An 18982-nucleotide genomic window follows, 5' to 3' on the forward strand; every position below is an offset into this window, starting at 1 on the left:
GGCCTGATTCATAAGGCTGCTTCTGCTGGCCTTCAGCATCTCTTTGGAACTGAAAATTAAGCTCTTCCCCACAAATTGAGCACACCTGGGTAACAGGCAGCAGAAGGCAAGTCAAGGAGGGGCAAGCGCACAATGCTTGATCCTCCAGCAAGGGAACTGCAGCAGGAGGAATGTTGAGACACAGTGGCCAGGTGAGTAAGTTTCTTGGGCTGGGCTCTTCCCAACCACGCTTATCTCACCGCAGCCGCCCCCAACCCCCTGTGCCTCAGATCTCCCAGTGAAGCAACCCTGGGAGGTGACGGTGTGTTGAGAGCCGAGCTAAAGACCTTGATCTGACATAGCTGAGATTAGTGCTGCAGTTTGCAAACTAAAAGCCAATGGGGGTGGGGTGGGGCCAGGGGGGTGGGGGAATGGGTTTCAAGAGCAATATTATGGGTGTTGCCTATGGTAACCCCAGAAACTTATGACTGGGCTTCTGCTGAGCCCCTGTTCAATCAACTCTGACAGCCAGGGTGCTGTAGTGGTGAGAGTGTTGGACTGGAGCTCTGGAGATCCGGGTTCTAGTCCCCACTCATCCACGAAGCGCACTAGGTGACTTTGGGCTAGTCACTTACCCTCAGCTTAACCTACCTCACAGGACTGTTGTGAGGATAAAATGGAGAAGAGAAGGATCATGTAAGCTGCCTTGGGCTCCTTGCAAGAGGAAAAAATGGTGGGATATAAATGCAACAATAAGCAAGTCCTGGGCCCAGGGCTCTTCCACATTTGTATTAATGACTTGGAGGAGGAGGTGCAGGAAAAGCAAGGGAGGCCTTTGGCTATGCTGCTTGGGAATGGCAGGAGTTGCTGTCTGCCACATCCGGAGGGCACCAGGTTGGGGAAGGCTGCTGGGGTAATCATAGTGACTGTTATAAGACGAAGCAAGGAGGAGCCTTGTGGGAGGAGACCTCGGATGTGTCCATCTCATCCAATACCCTGTTTCCCACCATGACTAACCAAGTTTCCCCAGAAGCCAACAAGCAGGGTATGAAAACAGCCCCTCAGTTGTTGTACCCGGAGGTAGAGTGTTCCTGTACATGGAAGAGGTTCTATGTAACCATCATCCATTGATAGGCACCCCCCTCTTCTTCCATGAATTTGGCTAACCCTTGGAAAGCCATCTAAGCTAAGGGGCATCCCACACATCTTGCAGCAGAGAGTTCCATAAGTTAATTCTGTTGTGTTGGCAACAGCAGTAATGGGGTCCCCATTTACAATTTCTCCCCCTCTCTCCTTAGGTGCATGAATAAATATCCCTCTCTCACAATATTAGAACCCCATGAAGCTGATTGGTGGGAGATTCAGGACAGATGAAAGGCAGGAGGACCTCTTCACACAGCGCAGAGTTAAACTATGGAATTCACTTCCACAAGATGTAGTGATGGCCACCACTTTGGATGGCCTTGAAAGGGGGTTGGACAAATGCCTGGAGAAGGCTATCCATGGCTCCTAGTCCTGATGGCTCTGTGCTACCTCCAGTAACAGTATGCCGATGTATACTAGTTGCTGGGGAACATGGCGGGAGGGTGCTGTTGCGCTCCTGTCCTGCTTGTGGGGTTCCTGTTGACTGCTGCCTCGGCCTCTGTGGGAACAGAATGCTGGACTAGATGGGCCCTTGGCCTGAACCAGCAGGGCTCTTCCAAAGTTCTTATGCAATTTCTCTCAGAACACCAAAAGAGCTCTCTTAGGCAAAGAAAGTTCCTGCCGCAGCAGCAGTGGCGCTTTCCTAGGCATGTTTACTCAAAAGCAAGCCCTGCTGTGCCAGGTGGGCTTCCTCCGTGGTGTCTCTAGTAGCCCTAGTATTGACGGCTAGTAGTACTAGGAATACTCGTAGTAGTAATACTAGTACTAGGAATACTACTGGTAGTGAGAGTATTATCCCTGGCCTCTTGCTCGCCCCAGAAGCCCGCATTCCATGTGTTAGTCTTTCGGGTGTCCCAAGGCTCTTTGTGGGTTTGGCGGCGGCAGCGGCGGCCTGGCGCGGAGACACCTCTGGGGCCCCCAGTAAGTGCTTTCCCGGGGCTCCAAACCTGCTCGCCCTCCGAGGTCCTCCGCTGTTTCGGCTCGGCGCCCCAAGCCGGGCCCCGCGCTGCCGGAGAGGGCTTGGACGGAGCCGACTGCAGTCCAACCGAAGCCGCGTTCGCTGCAGCGGGCTACTCCAAGCAGGGCTGACGCTGAAGCCACCGCCTCCCCCTGGACGGCTCCAAAAGCCGAGCGACGAGGCGCGCCTGGCCTAGCGGAGGCCTGGGCGACCTTGCCCCCGGGGTCGGCGCGGAGGAGGACCCCAGGCGGTCGCCCCTCCCGCGGGCCAGGGCCCCCGGGCGCCCCTGCGGGCCCCCGCTTCGCGCCCGCCAAGGACGGCCCCTCGGCCGGCGGTTGGCTCGGCGGGCGGCCCATGCTAATGAGCCCGCGGCTTTATCCCGCCGGCCCGGCCGGGGCGCCGCGCCGCGCCGCGCCGCTCGCCATGCCGCGCTCCTTCCTGGTCAAGCAGCCCTCCAGCACCCGCGTCCCCAACTACGGCCAGCTGGAGACGCGCCGCCAAGGTACAGTCACCAGCGCCGCGCTCCTGCGCCCAGGGCGCGCCTCGCAGGGGCCGCCGCCCGGTGCCGAGCCCGGCTTGCCTGCGCCGCGGCGCTGCCCGGGGCAGGTTCCGGCGCCGCCGGGAGCTCCCTTCGCGCAGCCCGCGCCCGCCTCGGGCTTCGAGGGCTGCGGCGGGCGCCCCCTCCGCTCGCGCTCGCGCGCAGCCTGCCGCTCCTTCCCGAACTCTCTCCCGGCGCTTGGTTCTGCGCGTGAGCCTCTGAGGACGCGGCCCTGCGCGTGCTCAGGCCGGCGAGCGAGGCGAGGAAACTGCTCTCAGTCGGGCGACAGCAGGACTGGGCGAGGAACTCGGCTTTCGAAGCACCTTTTACGTAGATCCCCCTTTCCCTGCTGTCATGGATCTGCCACCAAAGGTTGGTGGCCCAAGTGGCTCTTCCCACCCCACAAAAAGGCAAACGCTGCCAGCCCCAGGGACTTAAGCATGTAGCGTAGAAGGTAATTAGGGACCCAGGGAATCAAATAACTAAGACCGTAAGTGGTACCGATACGAATTGAGTTCACAATGAATTTCAGGGGATCGCTATCAAAATGTAATTGGCAAAGCAGTTCGGATAACATCCAAAGAGAGTATGCTGAATTATAACTCGTCCCCAGAGATGAAAAGGATTATGTGAAAAATGGAGAGAAACCAAATTGTATTACTCAGTGTCAGAGTGAACTTAAAGTTTTCACTTATCAATTAATGAGCAAAAAGTATTTTGTAAGGTATAAACGTTAACTTTGATGTATAGATGTCTAGAAAAATGTGTGTACTTAGGTTTAATTAGTGAACTTTGAGTAAGAAATCGTTTTTCCAAAGATATATATCAACATCAATTGTATCTAACTTGAAAAGTGTATGTGTATTTTTTGTATGTGTGTTTTGATCATGAAAGATTCATTTAGAAGTCAAGATTATGAACTTAGATTTATGAAACAGCAATTGGTATTGGCATATTAACAGTGAAGTAGTATTTTAGAAACTGTATGAATATGGTCTGATTTGGGCGGTCAGATAGGTTCTTTGATATCAAAGCTCCTTGCCTGTGATACTGCCAGACAACCCTATAGAGAAGTCTTGGTAAGCAAAATGGACTCAGGAATGTTCTCTTTTGTAACAGTAAGAAATGCTTAGGAGTGCTTATATTTGTATCAAGAAAAGAAGGAAATAGATTCAAAGATTCCTGTACTATAATTACTGTTAGTACTAAACCTGGATTGCAACCCACCCAACAATCTTAGGTGTACACTTTGTTTAGAAGCGTTTTTATCTGCTATAGGGAGTAAACAGGCAGCTAAAGGTTCCCAAAAGACTGAAGTATAGACAGAGTGCTCAAAGTTAACCCATAACATACGCACTCACTTCAGTGCATGCTTTATGAGCAAACTGGAGAGACTCATCCAAGTTGATGAGACTGAGGGCTCTTCTAGTCTAGACTCAGTGGTGTACCTACAGCTGGACAGTGGGGCAAAGTTCAGGGCCCTGGAACCCCCACCCCCAAGCACCCCCACCCCCAGTGACCACCCAGAAAGTGGCAGATGGTGAGGGCAGCAGCAGCAAATGTCATTGTATTCCTGGGGTCATGATGGTGCTATGATTTCAGTGCGTTTAAAATGCAAAACCACATGTGGTCAGAGTATTTTTTTTAAACCAGGGTTGGCAAACAGTTTTGTGGCTATTGTTCTGACATATCGGCAATGTTGAAGCAGTTGTAAAATGTGGAATGGTGGTGAGGGGCGAAGGGAAATCTCATCTGTGTGCTTCAGAACAGAAATAATAGTGATGGCCATCTGAAGGGGGTCCCCATAAGACCTTTACGTCCAAGGTCTAAAATTGCAGCTCCCCCAGGTGTGTGATGTGGTTGATTCCGTGGTGTGTGGGGAATGTTTCCATGTTGCTGGCAGTCGCTCTCAGGAACAGAGTGAGCCTGGATGTTCTCTCCACCATGTGGAACAACCATGCAACAGACCGGGGCAATGTGGTGTTGGTGTGAAAAAGCTGTTGTGTGTGAAGCTGTTCCCAGTTTCCTTCATGTGAGAGAGTAATAATCACTTCCAATGTTGTAACATCTTTATACAAATTCAAGTGTGGTCACATCATAGAATCAGTGAAGGTGGATGGCTTCGATTTCTGTGGGGCTGTGAATCCATTCTGGATTTTATTCAGAACCAGCCAGACCTCTAAAGGAGCTATCTCTCAAACTAATTTGGGAGTGGGGAACAGTACCTTGGATTGCTCCTTTAGAGTTCTGGCTGATTTGACTAAAACCCAGAATGGATTCACAGCCCCACTGAAATTGGAGCCACCAGCCTCCACTGCTTGGAATGCAATTCTGGTCAGTGCATCTCAAAAAGAATACTGCTGGACTGGAAAAGGTGCAGAAAAGGGCAACTGAGATGATCAGCAGGCTGGAGCCACTCCTATGAGGAAAGGTTAAAATGTCTGGGGGCAGGGGTTAGAAAAAAGGCGGGTCAGGAGGTGATGGTGGGGAGACATTACAGAGGTGTATGAAATTATTCATGGTGTGGAGAAAGTGGATTGGAAGACATTTTTCTCCCTCTCTTGTAACAATCAAGCCCAGAGTCATCCCATTAAGCTGATTGATGAGAGATTTAGGACAGATAAAAGGAAATACTTCTTCACACAGTACGGTTTTAAACTGTAGAATTCACTATCGCATCGACGTAGTGATGACCACCAATTTGGATGGCTTTAAAAGGTGATTGGACAAATTCATGAAGGAGAAGGCTATCAGTGGCTACTAGTCCTGATGGCTCTATGCGACCTCCAGTACCAGAGGCAGAAATGCCAGTTGCTGGAGAGTATGAGCTGTGTGTGTGTATATGCGCGCACGCTGTTGCACTTACGTCCTGCTGTTGGGCTTCCCATTTGAACTTCTGGTTGGCTGCTGTGATAACAGAAAGCTGGAATAGAAAGGCCTTTGGTACAATCCAGCATGGCTCTTCCTATGACCGAGGCGCTTGGGGTCTGAAAGTTAACTCTGAAAGTTAAGGCAACTTTTCCAGGTTAAGCTGGCAGGGTGGTTTGGGCACTTAACCTTTTCGTACACTGATAAAGAATGTAAAGATTAGGAGGGTGGCCTGGAGTTATTTCAAAAATGCTGAGTGCTGCCTCTTTTGTATAGTACAATATTTGAGTTACAATATTCCTCAGAGTGAGCTCAAGAATTCTGTAGCGAGGAATTGGATTGTGTCATTTCAAAGGAATTCTTAAATATGTGTGTTCTCTATCCACGTTTTGGAAACTTACCTTGGAAAATATAACACCTGCTCCCCCCCACACACACACACGAGTTAACCACTCTGGGAATATGTTTGCAACATCCTTCTCTAGATGCATTATAATTAAAAGCAAACGAATTCCAGACATAAGATGATTTTAATGTTGGGTGTACTCATTCCGGTGCTTTACACATTACACTGTGGCAAATTTCAGTTCCATTGTGTGGCACATCACTGGAACTGGGTGTGTATGCTGCATGCGCACGTTGCAACATTATGAGCACATAATGCACAATGTTTGCATGTATCTGGAAAAACCTTGGTGTGAAGTAGCCTTGAGGGAGATACTTCTGTTGCAACAGTTTACAATACCGGAAGAGAGCTCTTGAATTAAAACCAAATATCCAGATATGGCTATTTGAAGCACAATGTTTCTTTTTAAAGCAAAGTGCATATAAAGGCTGAGGTAGGTTAACTTAGGAAGGCGAGTGTTCATTTAAAAGAAAGGAGCATAAACATTTATGCTAGTCCAGTGGCTTTCAAGGAATGACAGACAATTTTCCTTCAGGGCATGATCCCATGTGTGTTTAGACAGAAAATGTCTTACAACTCCCAGCATGCTCCAGCCAGCCATGCTGGGAGTTGCAGGACTTTTTTCTGTCTAAACATGCATAGGATTGCACCCTAAAAGACAGATTGCCTACCATTATCAGTCTCTCCTAGGAAAACACAATTATGAGGTTGTGTTGGTGTGTGCATTGGTGGCTCATGTGCGGTGGGAGTGAGGCTTATGTTCAGTGTGAACCTGTCTGTGCCTTGAAATCAGCTTTGCAACAGGGTCTCTCTGGTGATGGTGCCGTAACAGTGGAACATCCTACCTCGGGACATCCTGGGAGGGCAGGGGACCACTCTCCTATGTTTAGATGGGACTTAACATCCACCCATTTATGCAGGCTTTGAACGCTTAGCAGGCTGCCGTTTCTGGAAATGTGTGACTTTTTTTTTTTTACTGCTCCGCTTTTCTCTTCTTTTATATATAAGATAAAATCTGTATTGTGTATTTTTGCTTCAGCTACTTTAAAATAAGGTTTCTACATTGTACCCATTTTATATTTGTATGCTGCTTTGGGTAGTAACGTTACAGAAAAGCGGGGTTATGCACCGATTAAGCAAATAACAAATGCGTACCTTTTAGAACGTGCCCTGGAATCTCTTCTGTAAACCGAAAGGGATTTCTTGGCAGAGATGTTGCTGGGGGGAAGGGGGAGGATGTGAGAATCACTGAAGGCTGAAAGCTTGGCAATCATTTTGCCATCTTGAACATCTTGATCAGATGAGATTAAGTATCTTTGAATAAATAATAGAATGAATACAGAACAATGGAATGAATTGCACAAGTGGATGAGGATGAAGGAAATCTAGGCTTGTTGGAGATAACATCGCTTTAAGTATAGGATGGGTGCAAAGCATTGGAGAATATTGTGTGTGGTTCTCATATAACCAGAAGGGCGGGCTTCAACAGCATGGATTCATTTCAGCAGGGCTGGTGCAAGAGAGATTCTCAGTGCCATGGCTCAGTGGCAGAGCCCCTGCTTTGCATGCAGAAAGTCCCAGGTTCAATCCCAGGTAGGGCTGGAAAAAGTCCTTCCTGAAATCCTAGAGAGCCATGGCTGCCAATCAGTGTCAGCAATACCGGGCTAGATGGACCAAGGGTCTGAATCCCTATAAGGCAGCTTCCTAGGTTCCTATAAATTGTTCCCCAAACACGTCTTTGCCGTGACTTAATCATGGCCTGGAACAGCCTCCCAGGTTACCTGTGAGATGCCTCCTTTCTCTCCCCCTCCCCCTCCCCCTTCAAGAACTCTCCCCATGCCCCACATTTTCTGGAAAGACGTTGGCCCAGCCCCTTAGTTCCCCCCTGCCCTCCTGTAACTGAGCTTACGTACATCTAGCTGGTCTTCTTCCCCATCCTTGCTTCCATCTTTCTGCCCTTCCTGTCTCCCGTGTCCTCAAATGTTTGATGGGGAGGTCCTCTGGGATGCCCTCTCATCATCATGAAAAAAGGAAAGCTCTTGGTCGGGCATGACCTCTGGCGCCCCCTGCCACAGGGTTAGCTGAGATTCGGGGAATGTTTGCAAAGCTTTTCCAGAAGAGGGATGTGTGCATGGCCGGGCGTGGAGCATTCCTGTTGCACTGATTTACCTTTTTTGTCTCTTCCCCAGAATCCAATGGGTTGTGCCCCTCCCGGAGGGGGGTGGTGCCCCCTCTCCTTGTTCAGGATGTCCACGCAGCCCCCTGTGAAGCTGGCAGCCTCTGGGACCACGGCTCCGTTGTTGCCTGCCTCTTCCCCTCTCTCCTGCAGAGCAGCGAGGCCAAAACGGACCCCAGCTCAAGCCCCCAAGCCGGTGCCGGGGATGGCACAGGAGGCATCCGGGTGCCTGGCGCCCCTCTCCGAGACAGCCAGAACAACCTCAACCTCCCCTCGGTGTTCAGCATGCCCCAGAGGAGGACTCTGCATCTAGGCAGCCCAGCGGAGGGAGGCGGCGAGAGACTGCCGGGGGAGCGAGGCCTGGCTGTCCCCTCGCTGGAGAGGTTCAAGTGCCCTGACTGCCGCCAGCCCTATGGCACCTGCTCGGGCCTGGCCCGCCACCGGCAGCAGCACTGCAAGCTGCAGGCCACCACGGCAAGGAAGTGCTTCAGCTGCAAGTACTGCAACAAGGAGTACGCCAGCCTGGGGGCCCTCAAGATGCACATCCGCACACACACGCTGCCCTGTGTGTGCAAGATCTGTGGCAAAGCCTTTTCCCGGCCGTGGCTGCTGCAGGGGCATATCCGGACGCACACAGGTAGGGGGCGCCCTGCGGCAAGGGGGAAATACACATCGGTGGAGCCCTTCCGCCTGGCAGGTCGCAATCTGCTAGATTAAAATGTGTCTGTGGCTACTCGGTAGTGTGGGCCAATGTATTTCTTTCGTCTGTCAATTACACTTGTGTCCTAGGCTTCCTCCTTGGAGCACGGGGTTGCGTTCAGTGTTCTTCCCCTCCCACATGTTACCCTCACAACAACCCTGTGAGGTAGAGGTGTGTGTGTGTGTGTGTGTGTGTGTGTACATGTGACTGGCACAAATTTACCTAGGGCTTCATGGCTGAGAGGAGATTCCAACTGAGGTCTCCTCTGTCCTAGTTCAGCACTCTAACCATTACACCACACTGGTTCTCGGTCCTGCCTTGAAATGCACTTGACACATGTTCAGAGAAGCTCCTGTTTTGTTGAGTCGCATGAACCAGAGCTCATCCCTGGCTTTGAAAATGGGGTCTGGGACGCAGCTGGTTGTTGTTGTTGTTGCTCAGTTGTTCAGTCATGTCCGACTCTTCGTGACCCCATGGACCATAGCATGCCAGGCCTTCCTGTCCTCCGCTCTCTCCCGGAGTGTGCTCAAGTTCATATTCGTTGCATCGGTGATGCTATCTAGCCATCTCATCCTCTGCCGTCCCCTTCTCCTTTTGCCTTCAGTCTTTCCCAGCATCAGGGTCTTTTCCAGAGAGTTTTCTCTTTGCATTAGGTGGCCAAAGTATTTGAGCTTCAGCTTCAGTATCTGTCCTTCCAATGAGCACTCAGGGTTGATTTCCTTTCGGATGGACTGATTTGACCTCCTTGCGGTCCAGGGGACTCGTAAGAGTCTTCTCCAGCACCACAGTTCGAAAGCATCGATTCTTCGGCGCTCAGCCTTCCTTATAGTCCAGCTCTCACAGCCATACATTACTACTGGGAAAACCATAGCTTTGATTAGACGGACCTTTGTCAGCAAGGTGATGTCTCTGCTTCTTACTATGCTGTCTAGGTTTGCCATAGCTTTCCTCCCAAGGAGCAAGCGTCTTTTAATTTAATGGCTACAGTCACCGTCTGTGGTGATCTTGGAGCCCAAGAAAATAAAATCTGTCACTGCTTCCATTTCTTCCCCTTCTAAATGCCAGGAAGTGATGGGGCCAGATGCCATGATCTTCATTTTTTTAATGTTGAGTTTCAAACCAGCTTTTGTAATCTCCTGTTTCACCCTCAACAAGAGGCTCTTTAGATCCTCTTCACTTTCTGCCATTAGGGTGATATCATCTGCGTATCTGAGGTTGTTGATAATTCTCCCGGCAATCTTAATTCCAACCTGTGATTCATCCAACCTGGCGTTTCTCTTGAAGTATGGCGTTTCATACTGCTGAAGCCTAGCTTGTAGGATGTGGAGCATAACCTTGGTGGCATGTGAAATGAGCACAATTGTATTGTAGTTTGAACACTCTTTGGCGTTGCCCTTCTTTGGAATTGGAATGTAAACTGACCTTTTCCAGTCTTGTGGCCACTGTTGAGTGTTCCAAATTTGCTGGCATATTGAGTGCAGCACTTTAACAGCATCATCTTTTAGGATTTTAAATAGCTCAGCTGGAATACTGTCATCTTCGCTAGCTTTGTTGTTAGTAATGCTTCCTAAGGCCCACTTGACTTCACTCTCTAGGATGTCCGGCTCAAGTTCAGTGACCGCACTATCATGGCTATCAGGGACATTCAGATCTTTCCTGTATAGTTCTTCTGTGTATTGTTTCCACCTCTTCTTAATCTCATCTGCTTCTGTTAGGTCCCTGCCTTCTTTGTCCTTTATCATGCCCGTCTTTGCACAAAACGTTCCCTTGAGATCTCCGATTTTCTTGAAGAGATCTCTAGTCTTTCCCATTCTGTTGTTTTCCTCAATTTCCTTGCATTGTTCCTTTAAGAAGGCCTTCTTGTCTCTCCTTGCTATTCTCTGGAACTCTGCATTCACTTGGATATCTCTTCCCCTTTCTCCCTTGCTTTTCGCTTCCCTTCTTTCCTCAGCTACTTGTAAAGCCTCATCAGACAGCCACTTGGCTTTCTTGCATTTCTTTTTCTTTGGGATGGATTTCGTTGCTGCCTCCTGAACAATGTTACGGACCTCCGTCCATAGTTCCTCAGGCACTCTGTCTATCAGGTCTAATCCCTTAAATCTATTCGTCACCTCCACTGTATATTCATAAGGGATATGATTTAGGTCATACCTGAATGGTTTAGTGGTTTTCCCTACATTCTTCAATTTAAGCCGAAATTTTGCAACAAGAAGCTCATGATCTGAGCCACAGTCAGCTCCAGGTCTTGTTTTGACTGACTGTATAGAGCTTCTCCATCTTTGGCCGCAAAGTACATAATCAATCTGATTTTGATATTGACCATCTGGTGATGTCCATGTGTAGAGTCGCCTCTTGTGCTGTTGGAAAAGAGTGTTTGCTATGATCAGCGTGTTCTCTTGGCAAAACTGTATTAGCCTTTGTCCTGCTTCATTTTGTACACCAAGGCCATGCTTTCCTGTTATCCCAGTTATTTCCTGACTTCCTACTTTAGCATTCCAATCCCCTATGATGAAGAGGACATCTTTTTTTGGTGTTAGTTCTAGAAGGTGTTGTAGGTCTTCATAGAACCGATCAACCTCAGCTTCTTCGGCATTAGTGGTTCAATTCACAGACTTGAATTACTGTGATGTTGAATGGTTTGCCTTGGATTCATACTGAGATCATTCTGTCGTTTTTGAGATTGTACCCCAGTACTGCTTTTCCCACCCTTTTGTTGACTATGAGTGCTACTCCATTTCTTCTAAGGGATTCTTGCCCACAGTAGTAGATATAATGGTCACCTGAATTAAATTCGCCCATGCTTGTCCATTTTAGTTCGCTGATTCCCAAGATGCCAATGTTCAATCTTGCCATCTCATGTTTGACCACCTCCAGTTTACCTTGATTCATTGATCTGACATTCCAGGCTCCTAAACAATATTGTTCTTTACAGCATCGGACTTTCTTTTCACCACCAGACACATCCACAGCTGAGTGTCCTTTCGGCTTTGGCCCAGCTGCTTCACTCTTTCTGGTGCTACTTGGAAATACCCTCTGCTCTTCCCCAGTAGTATATTGGACACCTTCCGACCTGAGGGGCTCATCTTCCGGCGTCATCTCTTTTAGCCTTGTGATACGTTCAGCCTCAAATTTAAGTGCTAATTTGATTGGGGTGGAGAAATAAGGATGTTGCTCCTTAGAGTGGTTTTTCTTTTCCCCAGCACGCACGTGAACTTTAGTGCACACCTGTCAAAGACAGACTTAACAAGAGGCCTTGCTTTGCCCTTAATGATTTCAAATTAATACCTACTTATTAGCTGAGTTAGTTAAACTAAAACTCTATGTTTAGAAGCAGTCTAGCTGGGGGACAGACAGCTAGGATCTCTTGCCCTTAGGGCCTGCTTGTGGGGGGCCATGCACCATCTGGCTGGCTGCTGTTGGGAACAGAATATCCAACTGGATGGGCCTTTGGTCTGATCAACAACAAAGACAGCTACGTGAATGTTTATGGTTCCCAGTGCATTTCAAGATTGGCCTGGTTCACACATAGTACTAACTTGTGGTTTATTTAACCCATGGTTAACCTATGGTTTGTTGCCCTACCCAGGGTTTGTCGGCAGACCATTGAATATACTGTGGCTTGTTTTCTCAATCCCTGGGTTGTTTGTTTCCCTCCTCCATCACCTGCTCCCTCCCCGTATCCCAAATGCCTTTGTGGCACTGTAGTACTGGCATGTGGAGCAGCTGGGGTTTTTGGCCGCTCTTGCCCGCTACCTCTGTAGCCTGGCGAAACAACTCTCGAATAACCCACAGTTCTGGATTTGCATGTAATGACAGCCCATGACTTAAATAACCCAGAGGCCTGGTTCATACATAACAACAACCCAGAATGTGGGTTGTTGTTGAATCATGGGTAGAGAACCCATGTTTCGTTGTTGGGTTATGAACTCTGAGTTGTTCATGGTTAACAACCCATAGTTAAACCATAGTGCAGGGTTCGCACTTAATGACAACCCATGATTCAACAACAACCCACAATTCAGTGACAACCCATACTCAACCCATACTCTGGGTTGTCATTACATGTGAACCAGGTCAGAGTTCACAACCCAGCAAACAAACTAGGGGTTCTCTTTCTGGTTGTCTGTGGTTAACAAACATGTTTGTTAGCATGGCTGCATTTGCCCATCATGACAACCCAGAATTCAATAACCCATACCAGGGGTTAGCATTATGCGCAAACCAGGCTGATATCTCTTTATCAAGGACTACTGGAAAACATATAATACAAAGGAATCCTTAAAAACAAAGAGTTTCATACTACAACTTGAAAGCATACCAACAATGACAAAGTATTACTCTTACGGACTAATATATAAGACACCAGTGTTTGAAATGCCATAAAACAATTCAGAACTTGAAACCTCACTCCTTATTAACTTCTAAACAGTGCCTAGAACTGCTGGCTTCTAATTGTCGGGGACCATAAACTTGGTGCAGCGGGGGCGGGGGCATTTCTTTGTTTTGGCTCGTACAATTTTTTGAAAAATCCCTGTTGTCGTTGTTGCCTTTGGTCTGATCCATCCAGGGTGCTGCTTATGCGCCTGCCCATTGAATCATCTAAAGGTGGAAAGGGATTGAACATCAGCTGACTGCTGTTGTGCTGGATGGATCCTTGGTCTGATCCAGCGGCCCTCTGGTGGGTTTAATGCAACTGCCGCTTCTGACTTGCGTGAATATCCCCGCTGCAGGGCATTCACCCTGCCCTTGCCCCAGGGCTGTGAAGGAAAACCGTTCCCAGTTAAACATGACAAGATGGCTTCCAGGGAAACCTCTGACCAGACAGCAGGTGATGGGAAAGGGAATTCTCTCTCGCTGACACCCTGGAGAGCCACTGCTGGTCAGAGGAGGTAATGATGGGCTAGATGCTGCTTCTGGATCTGATGCCTTCCTAGTGCATGTGTTTTACTGGTGTTTACCTTTCTTAAGACCAACCAAATTTTCACAACAGTGTTCAAGCTTTCAAATTCTCCAGAACACTTCATCACGCTAAATGGTACGAAAAGCAGGAGGTGGGGGAAGAAATAGTATTTCTGCTACGACCATACTACTATTTCTTCCCCCATTTCCCTGCTTTTTGTACCACCTACCCGATGAAGAGTTGTGGAGAGCTCGAAAGCTTGCACACTTTTGTAGCATTTGGGTTGGTACTCATAAAGGTATGGCCCAACTGTGGATGTTGGATTTTCTCCCCCTTGTGGACCAGCACAATTCTTCTGGTGTGTCATGGTCCCAGGTGTCCTGCTGCCACCAGAGTCGTCCTCAGAGGAGGAGGCAGAACGGTCAGAGCCAGCTGGCCCCTCAGGAGGCTCTGGCCAGGACAGTCCAGGACCCTCAGGCGTGATGCCTTTGAATCTGCCTCCCAGAGCGGTGGAGCGTTCGGCTTCTGAGGCAGCGGACGATGCTGAGCCACCCCCGGGCCCCGAGAAGGCCAGCGCCTTAAGGTCCATGACAGGATGGTGGCCAGGCGAAGGAGCGCTCGCTCCCTAAAGAGGACTGCTCATGAGTCAGGCCCTCCTCATGAGGAGGACATCTGACAAGCCTCTAGCAGAAGCAGCTGAGTGCTGGGTGGGGTCCTAGGAACTTTGGCTCACTGCCGGAAACAAGGCCCCGCCAGTTCCGGCATCTTCCGCCACATCTCCTGTGCCTGGCCGCTCCGTGCTACTGACCCTGGACTGCTTCTGGACCCCGCTTCTGGGCTCAGCAATGTACCAGACTGATTTCCTGTGCTTGACCTCTCGCCTGTTACCTTCACCACTCCTGCTGTCGCCGGATCCTTGCTGCCTGCCTGCCTGTGTTCTGACTTCTGCCTGGCTTTTGACCACCCTTGCCTTGGCCTAAACCTCCTTGGACTGAAATCTGTGTGCTTGACCACTTTGTTGCCAAATTGACTATTTTTCTATTGCATTGCTCCCTGAATTTGCTTGCAAAGAGCCAAGACTCAAGGCTAGAGCAGGACATGGTGTGTGGGTGTGTGTGTGTGATTTTAACTGTGTTCCTTCCTTTGGTGCACACTGCCCTGGGAATTTGATTGAGAAGATGGAGGGACACATCAGGTGCCCGGAACCTGAATTACATTTTGGAGAAGCTCTTCAGGGGCCGCATCACAGTGGTGGGCGGAGCTGAAGAAAAGGGGTAGAGCGAAGGGCAAAAGGGGGCAGGGCCACAGTATCAAAAACAGCTGCATGTTTTAGCTTAAAGCCCCTGCTGCCGTCACTAAGCCTTAAGGGAGGCACTTCAGCCTTATAGAAGGGCGGGGAGACTGCACAAAAGCTGGGAGACCACCAAGCCATCAGTGGTTAGGGGAAAGGAGGGGTGCCTGGGGGAAGAGGGTGTGGCCACCTGGGGACCCCAGGAGGGCCAGCTTGGGACCTTAGGTGGGTCAGGATTGTCCCTGAGGCCTGAGGTTCTTTACCCTGGGAACAGATGGAAAAAGAAACTGCCTTGGTATAAAATAGCTTTTATTTATTACATTTCTATCCTGCCTTTTTTCCTCCTTAAGGAGCCTGAGGCGGTGTACATAATCCTCCTCCTCCTCTCCATTTCATCCTCACAACAACAACAACCCTGTGAGGTAGGCTGAGCTGAGAGTCTGTGACTGGCCCAAAGTCACCCAGTGAGCTTCCACGGCTGAGTGGAGACTAGAACCCAGATCTCCCGGCTCCCAGTCCAGCACTCTTGCCACTACACCACGCTGGCTCTCAACATATTGCTTCATGCATATATTGCTTCATGTAAAGAAAAGGCATCCCAAAGCAATTTACCAAAGAAGATAAAATACAAAGCATACATTGGGTTGGATCCCGTGGTGTCAATACAGCGATCAAACTACTTCCCTCAGCGGAAACGGGAGCAGGGCAGTCCCCCCACCTGCCCTCAAAGTCTGTTCCGGAGGGCTGGGAAACCCTTCGGAGCAGATTTTTGGGCAGTGCAGAGGGCTGCAGGGGAGAAAGAGGGAGAAAGTCCCATTACAGTAGCATGACACTGGATTTTACCCAATATAGGTAATGTCATTATTAAATAAAACTAATCAAAATTACAAAAAATGCCCACCCCAACCCAAAGTTATTTATTTATTTATTTATTTATGAAGTTTGTTAAATTCATATAACCCTCAACAAACAACAAAAATATTGCCCATGGTGGGAGAAAGCTACTAATGCATATTAAAACGAGAACAGCTTTATATGGGGCAAATACAATGTGGCACCTTAAAGAGGAACACATTTATTCTGGTAGAAGCTTTCATGGACATGGTCCACTTCATCAGATGCATCCGCCAAAATAAATGCGTTTTTCTACGGTACCATGAGATTCTTAGTTGCCTTTTGTGGCAAGAGACTAACGCGACGACCCCTCTGGAGACTGGGCCAGGGAGGCTGGAACCAGTGGTAAATTCGGAGGTGCAGGCACCCATCGCGACAGTCCTGGCAGCCTCGCCCCCCAGAAGAGTCCAAAAATACAGGCGGCGGTGCTGGTCCACATCAACAGACCACTCCGAGCCGCCTCCGTCTCCCCCTGGAGCAGCTCTCTGACAGAGCGGGTGGGTCTTGTTCGCCCCGTGGAGAGGGAGCAAGCCGCCCCAAAACTTTGCATCGCAGCAGGGGACCATAAATTGTTCCTGGGAAAATCCGTTTCCTCCCAGCTGGTGCGAGGTTTGCAGCGAAGCCCGGGGGGAGCAGGGAAGCGTGAGCGGGGTGGCGGATGACGGCCGCGCCCCGCTAACAAACAGGTGCCCGCGCGGCGTCCCCGGGAGCCCGGCACACCCCGGGGTGGGAGGCCTGCGCCTGACATGTCGCTCTTGCCTTCCTCCCAGGTGAAAAGCCCTACACCTGCCCGCGCTGCAGCCGCGCGTTTGCCGACCGCTCCAACCTCCGCGCTCACCTGCAGACACATTCCGAGGTCAAGAAGTACCAGTGCCACGCCTGCCTGAAGACCTTCTCCCGGATGTCCTTGCTCTTGAGGCACGAGGAGGCAGCCTGCTGCCCGGCGACCTGATGCCACATGGCGTGGCGCTGGGCTGGCTGGAATGTTTTTGTCGCAATCGGAAACCGTTTCAGGGCGGCGGGGGAGAGCCCGGCACGCTGAAGATCCGCGCCGTGGAAGCTGGAGCCGCATCCTGGAGCAGAGGTCGGGGTACTAAGCCCGGACTCTGTGGCCGCGCGGTACTTCCTCTTCCAAAGAATGCGCGGCTTCACTCCTTAGCTGCGGCAAGATCTCGGGGCCTCTCTCCTCGGGAGCGGGAGAGGGCATGGCCCGGTCGCTTTGTGCAATGAAACAGCCCAAGGGGCAGCTGCGTACCAGGCTGGTTTAAACCCCTTGCACCGAATTCCCCTGCAGAAGCATCTCCTCCCACCCTGGCTTCGTTGATCCATCCACACAGAGCCGTTTGCACACTGGTGCATCTCCTTCAATTATGGCCAGCTTGGTTGCTAGGAGGCCAAGGAGTTCTCTCCATTTTCTGCCTTCCCTGGTGGAACAGTGTCGGGAGGAAGGCAGGTCAGCTGTCTCCTTCCACCTTTTAGTCTTTGCATTAAAAAAGATTTGCATCTCCTGTCCTGCTATGAGTTTATGGTGGTTTTCCTGCCTTCTGGTGCTTCTGCCCAACTGTTCCTTTGTGGCCATGTGCGTGGGGGACCTTGTCTTCTGGTCTCTCCTTTTAAAAAGAGAAATTAATGTCTCCAAGCTGCCCAGTGAGCCTTCTAGAGTGAAATGAGAGTTGAAGGGCAACATTTTGTTGAATTGCAAGTTGTTTTCTTGCACACCTGGTAGGGGGACCTGCAAACGCACTTGTTTATCGGATTCAGGGTCTCCATTTTCATATTCATCCCATCCTTTAACACAGAGACACAGAACCTCAAGCCAAGGGGCCATATCCAGCCCACCTGGATTCAAAATCCAGTCCATTCTGGTAACCTAGATGGCTATGCCCCCTTCCCCTTTTCCATGACTATATTGTTGGGTGGTTTCCCGGCTTTTGCAGAGTTCTCCCCATTGGGAGAAGCATTGGAATGTTTCTCCTAAAACTTACTTCCTGACAGTAAGAGCTTTAAGCTAAAATATGCTGGTGTTTTTGGTATTTTTTTCCTTTGGCCCCTCCCACCACTGGAATGCACCTCCCTCCAAGCGCTTCTGTGAAATGGAATTTGGCTCTCAAGCTGAAAGAGGTTCAGCAGCACTGGGCCAAGGGCTGCCAAACTGTAGATCTGGGGGAGGGGGGGAGAAATCTTTTTCTGTGCAAGACTCAAACTCTCTCACACAGACACCTCCTGAAAATGCCTCCCCCCACAATCAGGCTTTGGAAAGCCTCCATTTCTTTTTTTTAAAAAGCTCCATGGGCTCCCCTCCCCACTGCTGTAACCCACCCCTTGAAAATACCCCCTGTGCTGCAGTTAGGCTTTTGGAAAGCAGGGGAAAGCATCAGAGATATGAGATTTTCCCTTCCGGGGGGAGAGGCTGGTGGGCTGTTTTTGGCTCACAGGCCCTGCTGTAGATGAACTACAGCAGTCTGTTTCTGTCACTGCAGCCACACAGTGAGGAGGTGCATGGCTGTCTCAGGTTGACTCGTTACCACTGAAGATCCCAGTAATAATCTCAGAGGCAGGCAGACATTTGGTAATGCATATCCCTTCCACGGTGTGCAGAGGACGCTGCGTGCCAAGACGTATTTGCTATTTGCCTGATTTTTGCCATCCTTTTGCCTCTTGACTAGAGACCTCTGTTTGTACCCCACTATGCCTGCAATATTGCCGCAATGTGAACCTCCAAACTGGCTCTTGGCTAATTCCCTGGGCTGCAGCTGCAGTCTTTCTCCCACACACGGCGACTGGAGCAAAAAAACACAAGGAGCGCAATTAATGTGCTCTGAAAACACATTCCGAGCAGCTTCAAATTGTACGCTCCTTCTAAAGATTCTCTGTGTGCAGGAAAATGCATGTGAGAAGCGCATGTGCATTTTCATGTACAAGGCTGGCACATCTGCCATGCATGTCTTTCACTGTGTTTACATACAACATGCCTGCATTGGAAAGCTGTGTCCAGACATGGGTTCCCAGCACAGGATGCACCATGTGGAAAAGCTGCATATATAACCATCACATATGCTGGCCTGCATTAGCCTGGCTTTATTTTTCCCACATGTGCACTAATGCTCCGGCACCCCCCACCTGTCGTAC

The 18982-nt window shown here is 49.8% G+C and overlaps 1 protein-coding gene across 1 annotated transcript; it reads left to right on the top strand.

Annotated features, from left to right (window-relative positions):
* The first annotated feature begins 2232 nt into the window (after positions 1–2232).
* On the top strand, positions 2233–17365 carry SNAI3 (snail family transcriptional repressor 3). The gene is made up of 3 exons (XM_084812394.1): positions 2233–2582; positions 8082–8705; positions 16624–17365. Exons 1-3 carry the CDS (start codon positions 2435–2437, stop codon positions 16803–16805), a joined length of 954 nt encoding a protein of 317 aa, XP_084668520.1. The 5' UTR covers positions 2233–2434; the 3' UTR covers positions 16806–17365.
* Positions 17366–18982: the final 1617 nt, after the last annotated feature.

Source organism: Heloderma suspectum, chromosome 8 (assembly GCF_057233095.1).
Source record: "Heloderma suspectum isolate Gila_16-S chromosome 8, 16-S_ref, whole genome shotgun sequence".
Lineage (NCBI taxonomy): Eukaryota > Metazoa > Chordata > Lepidosauria > Squamata > Helodermatidae > Heloderma > Heloderma suspectum.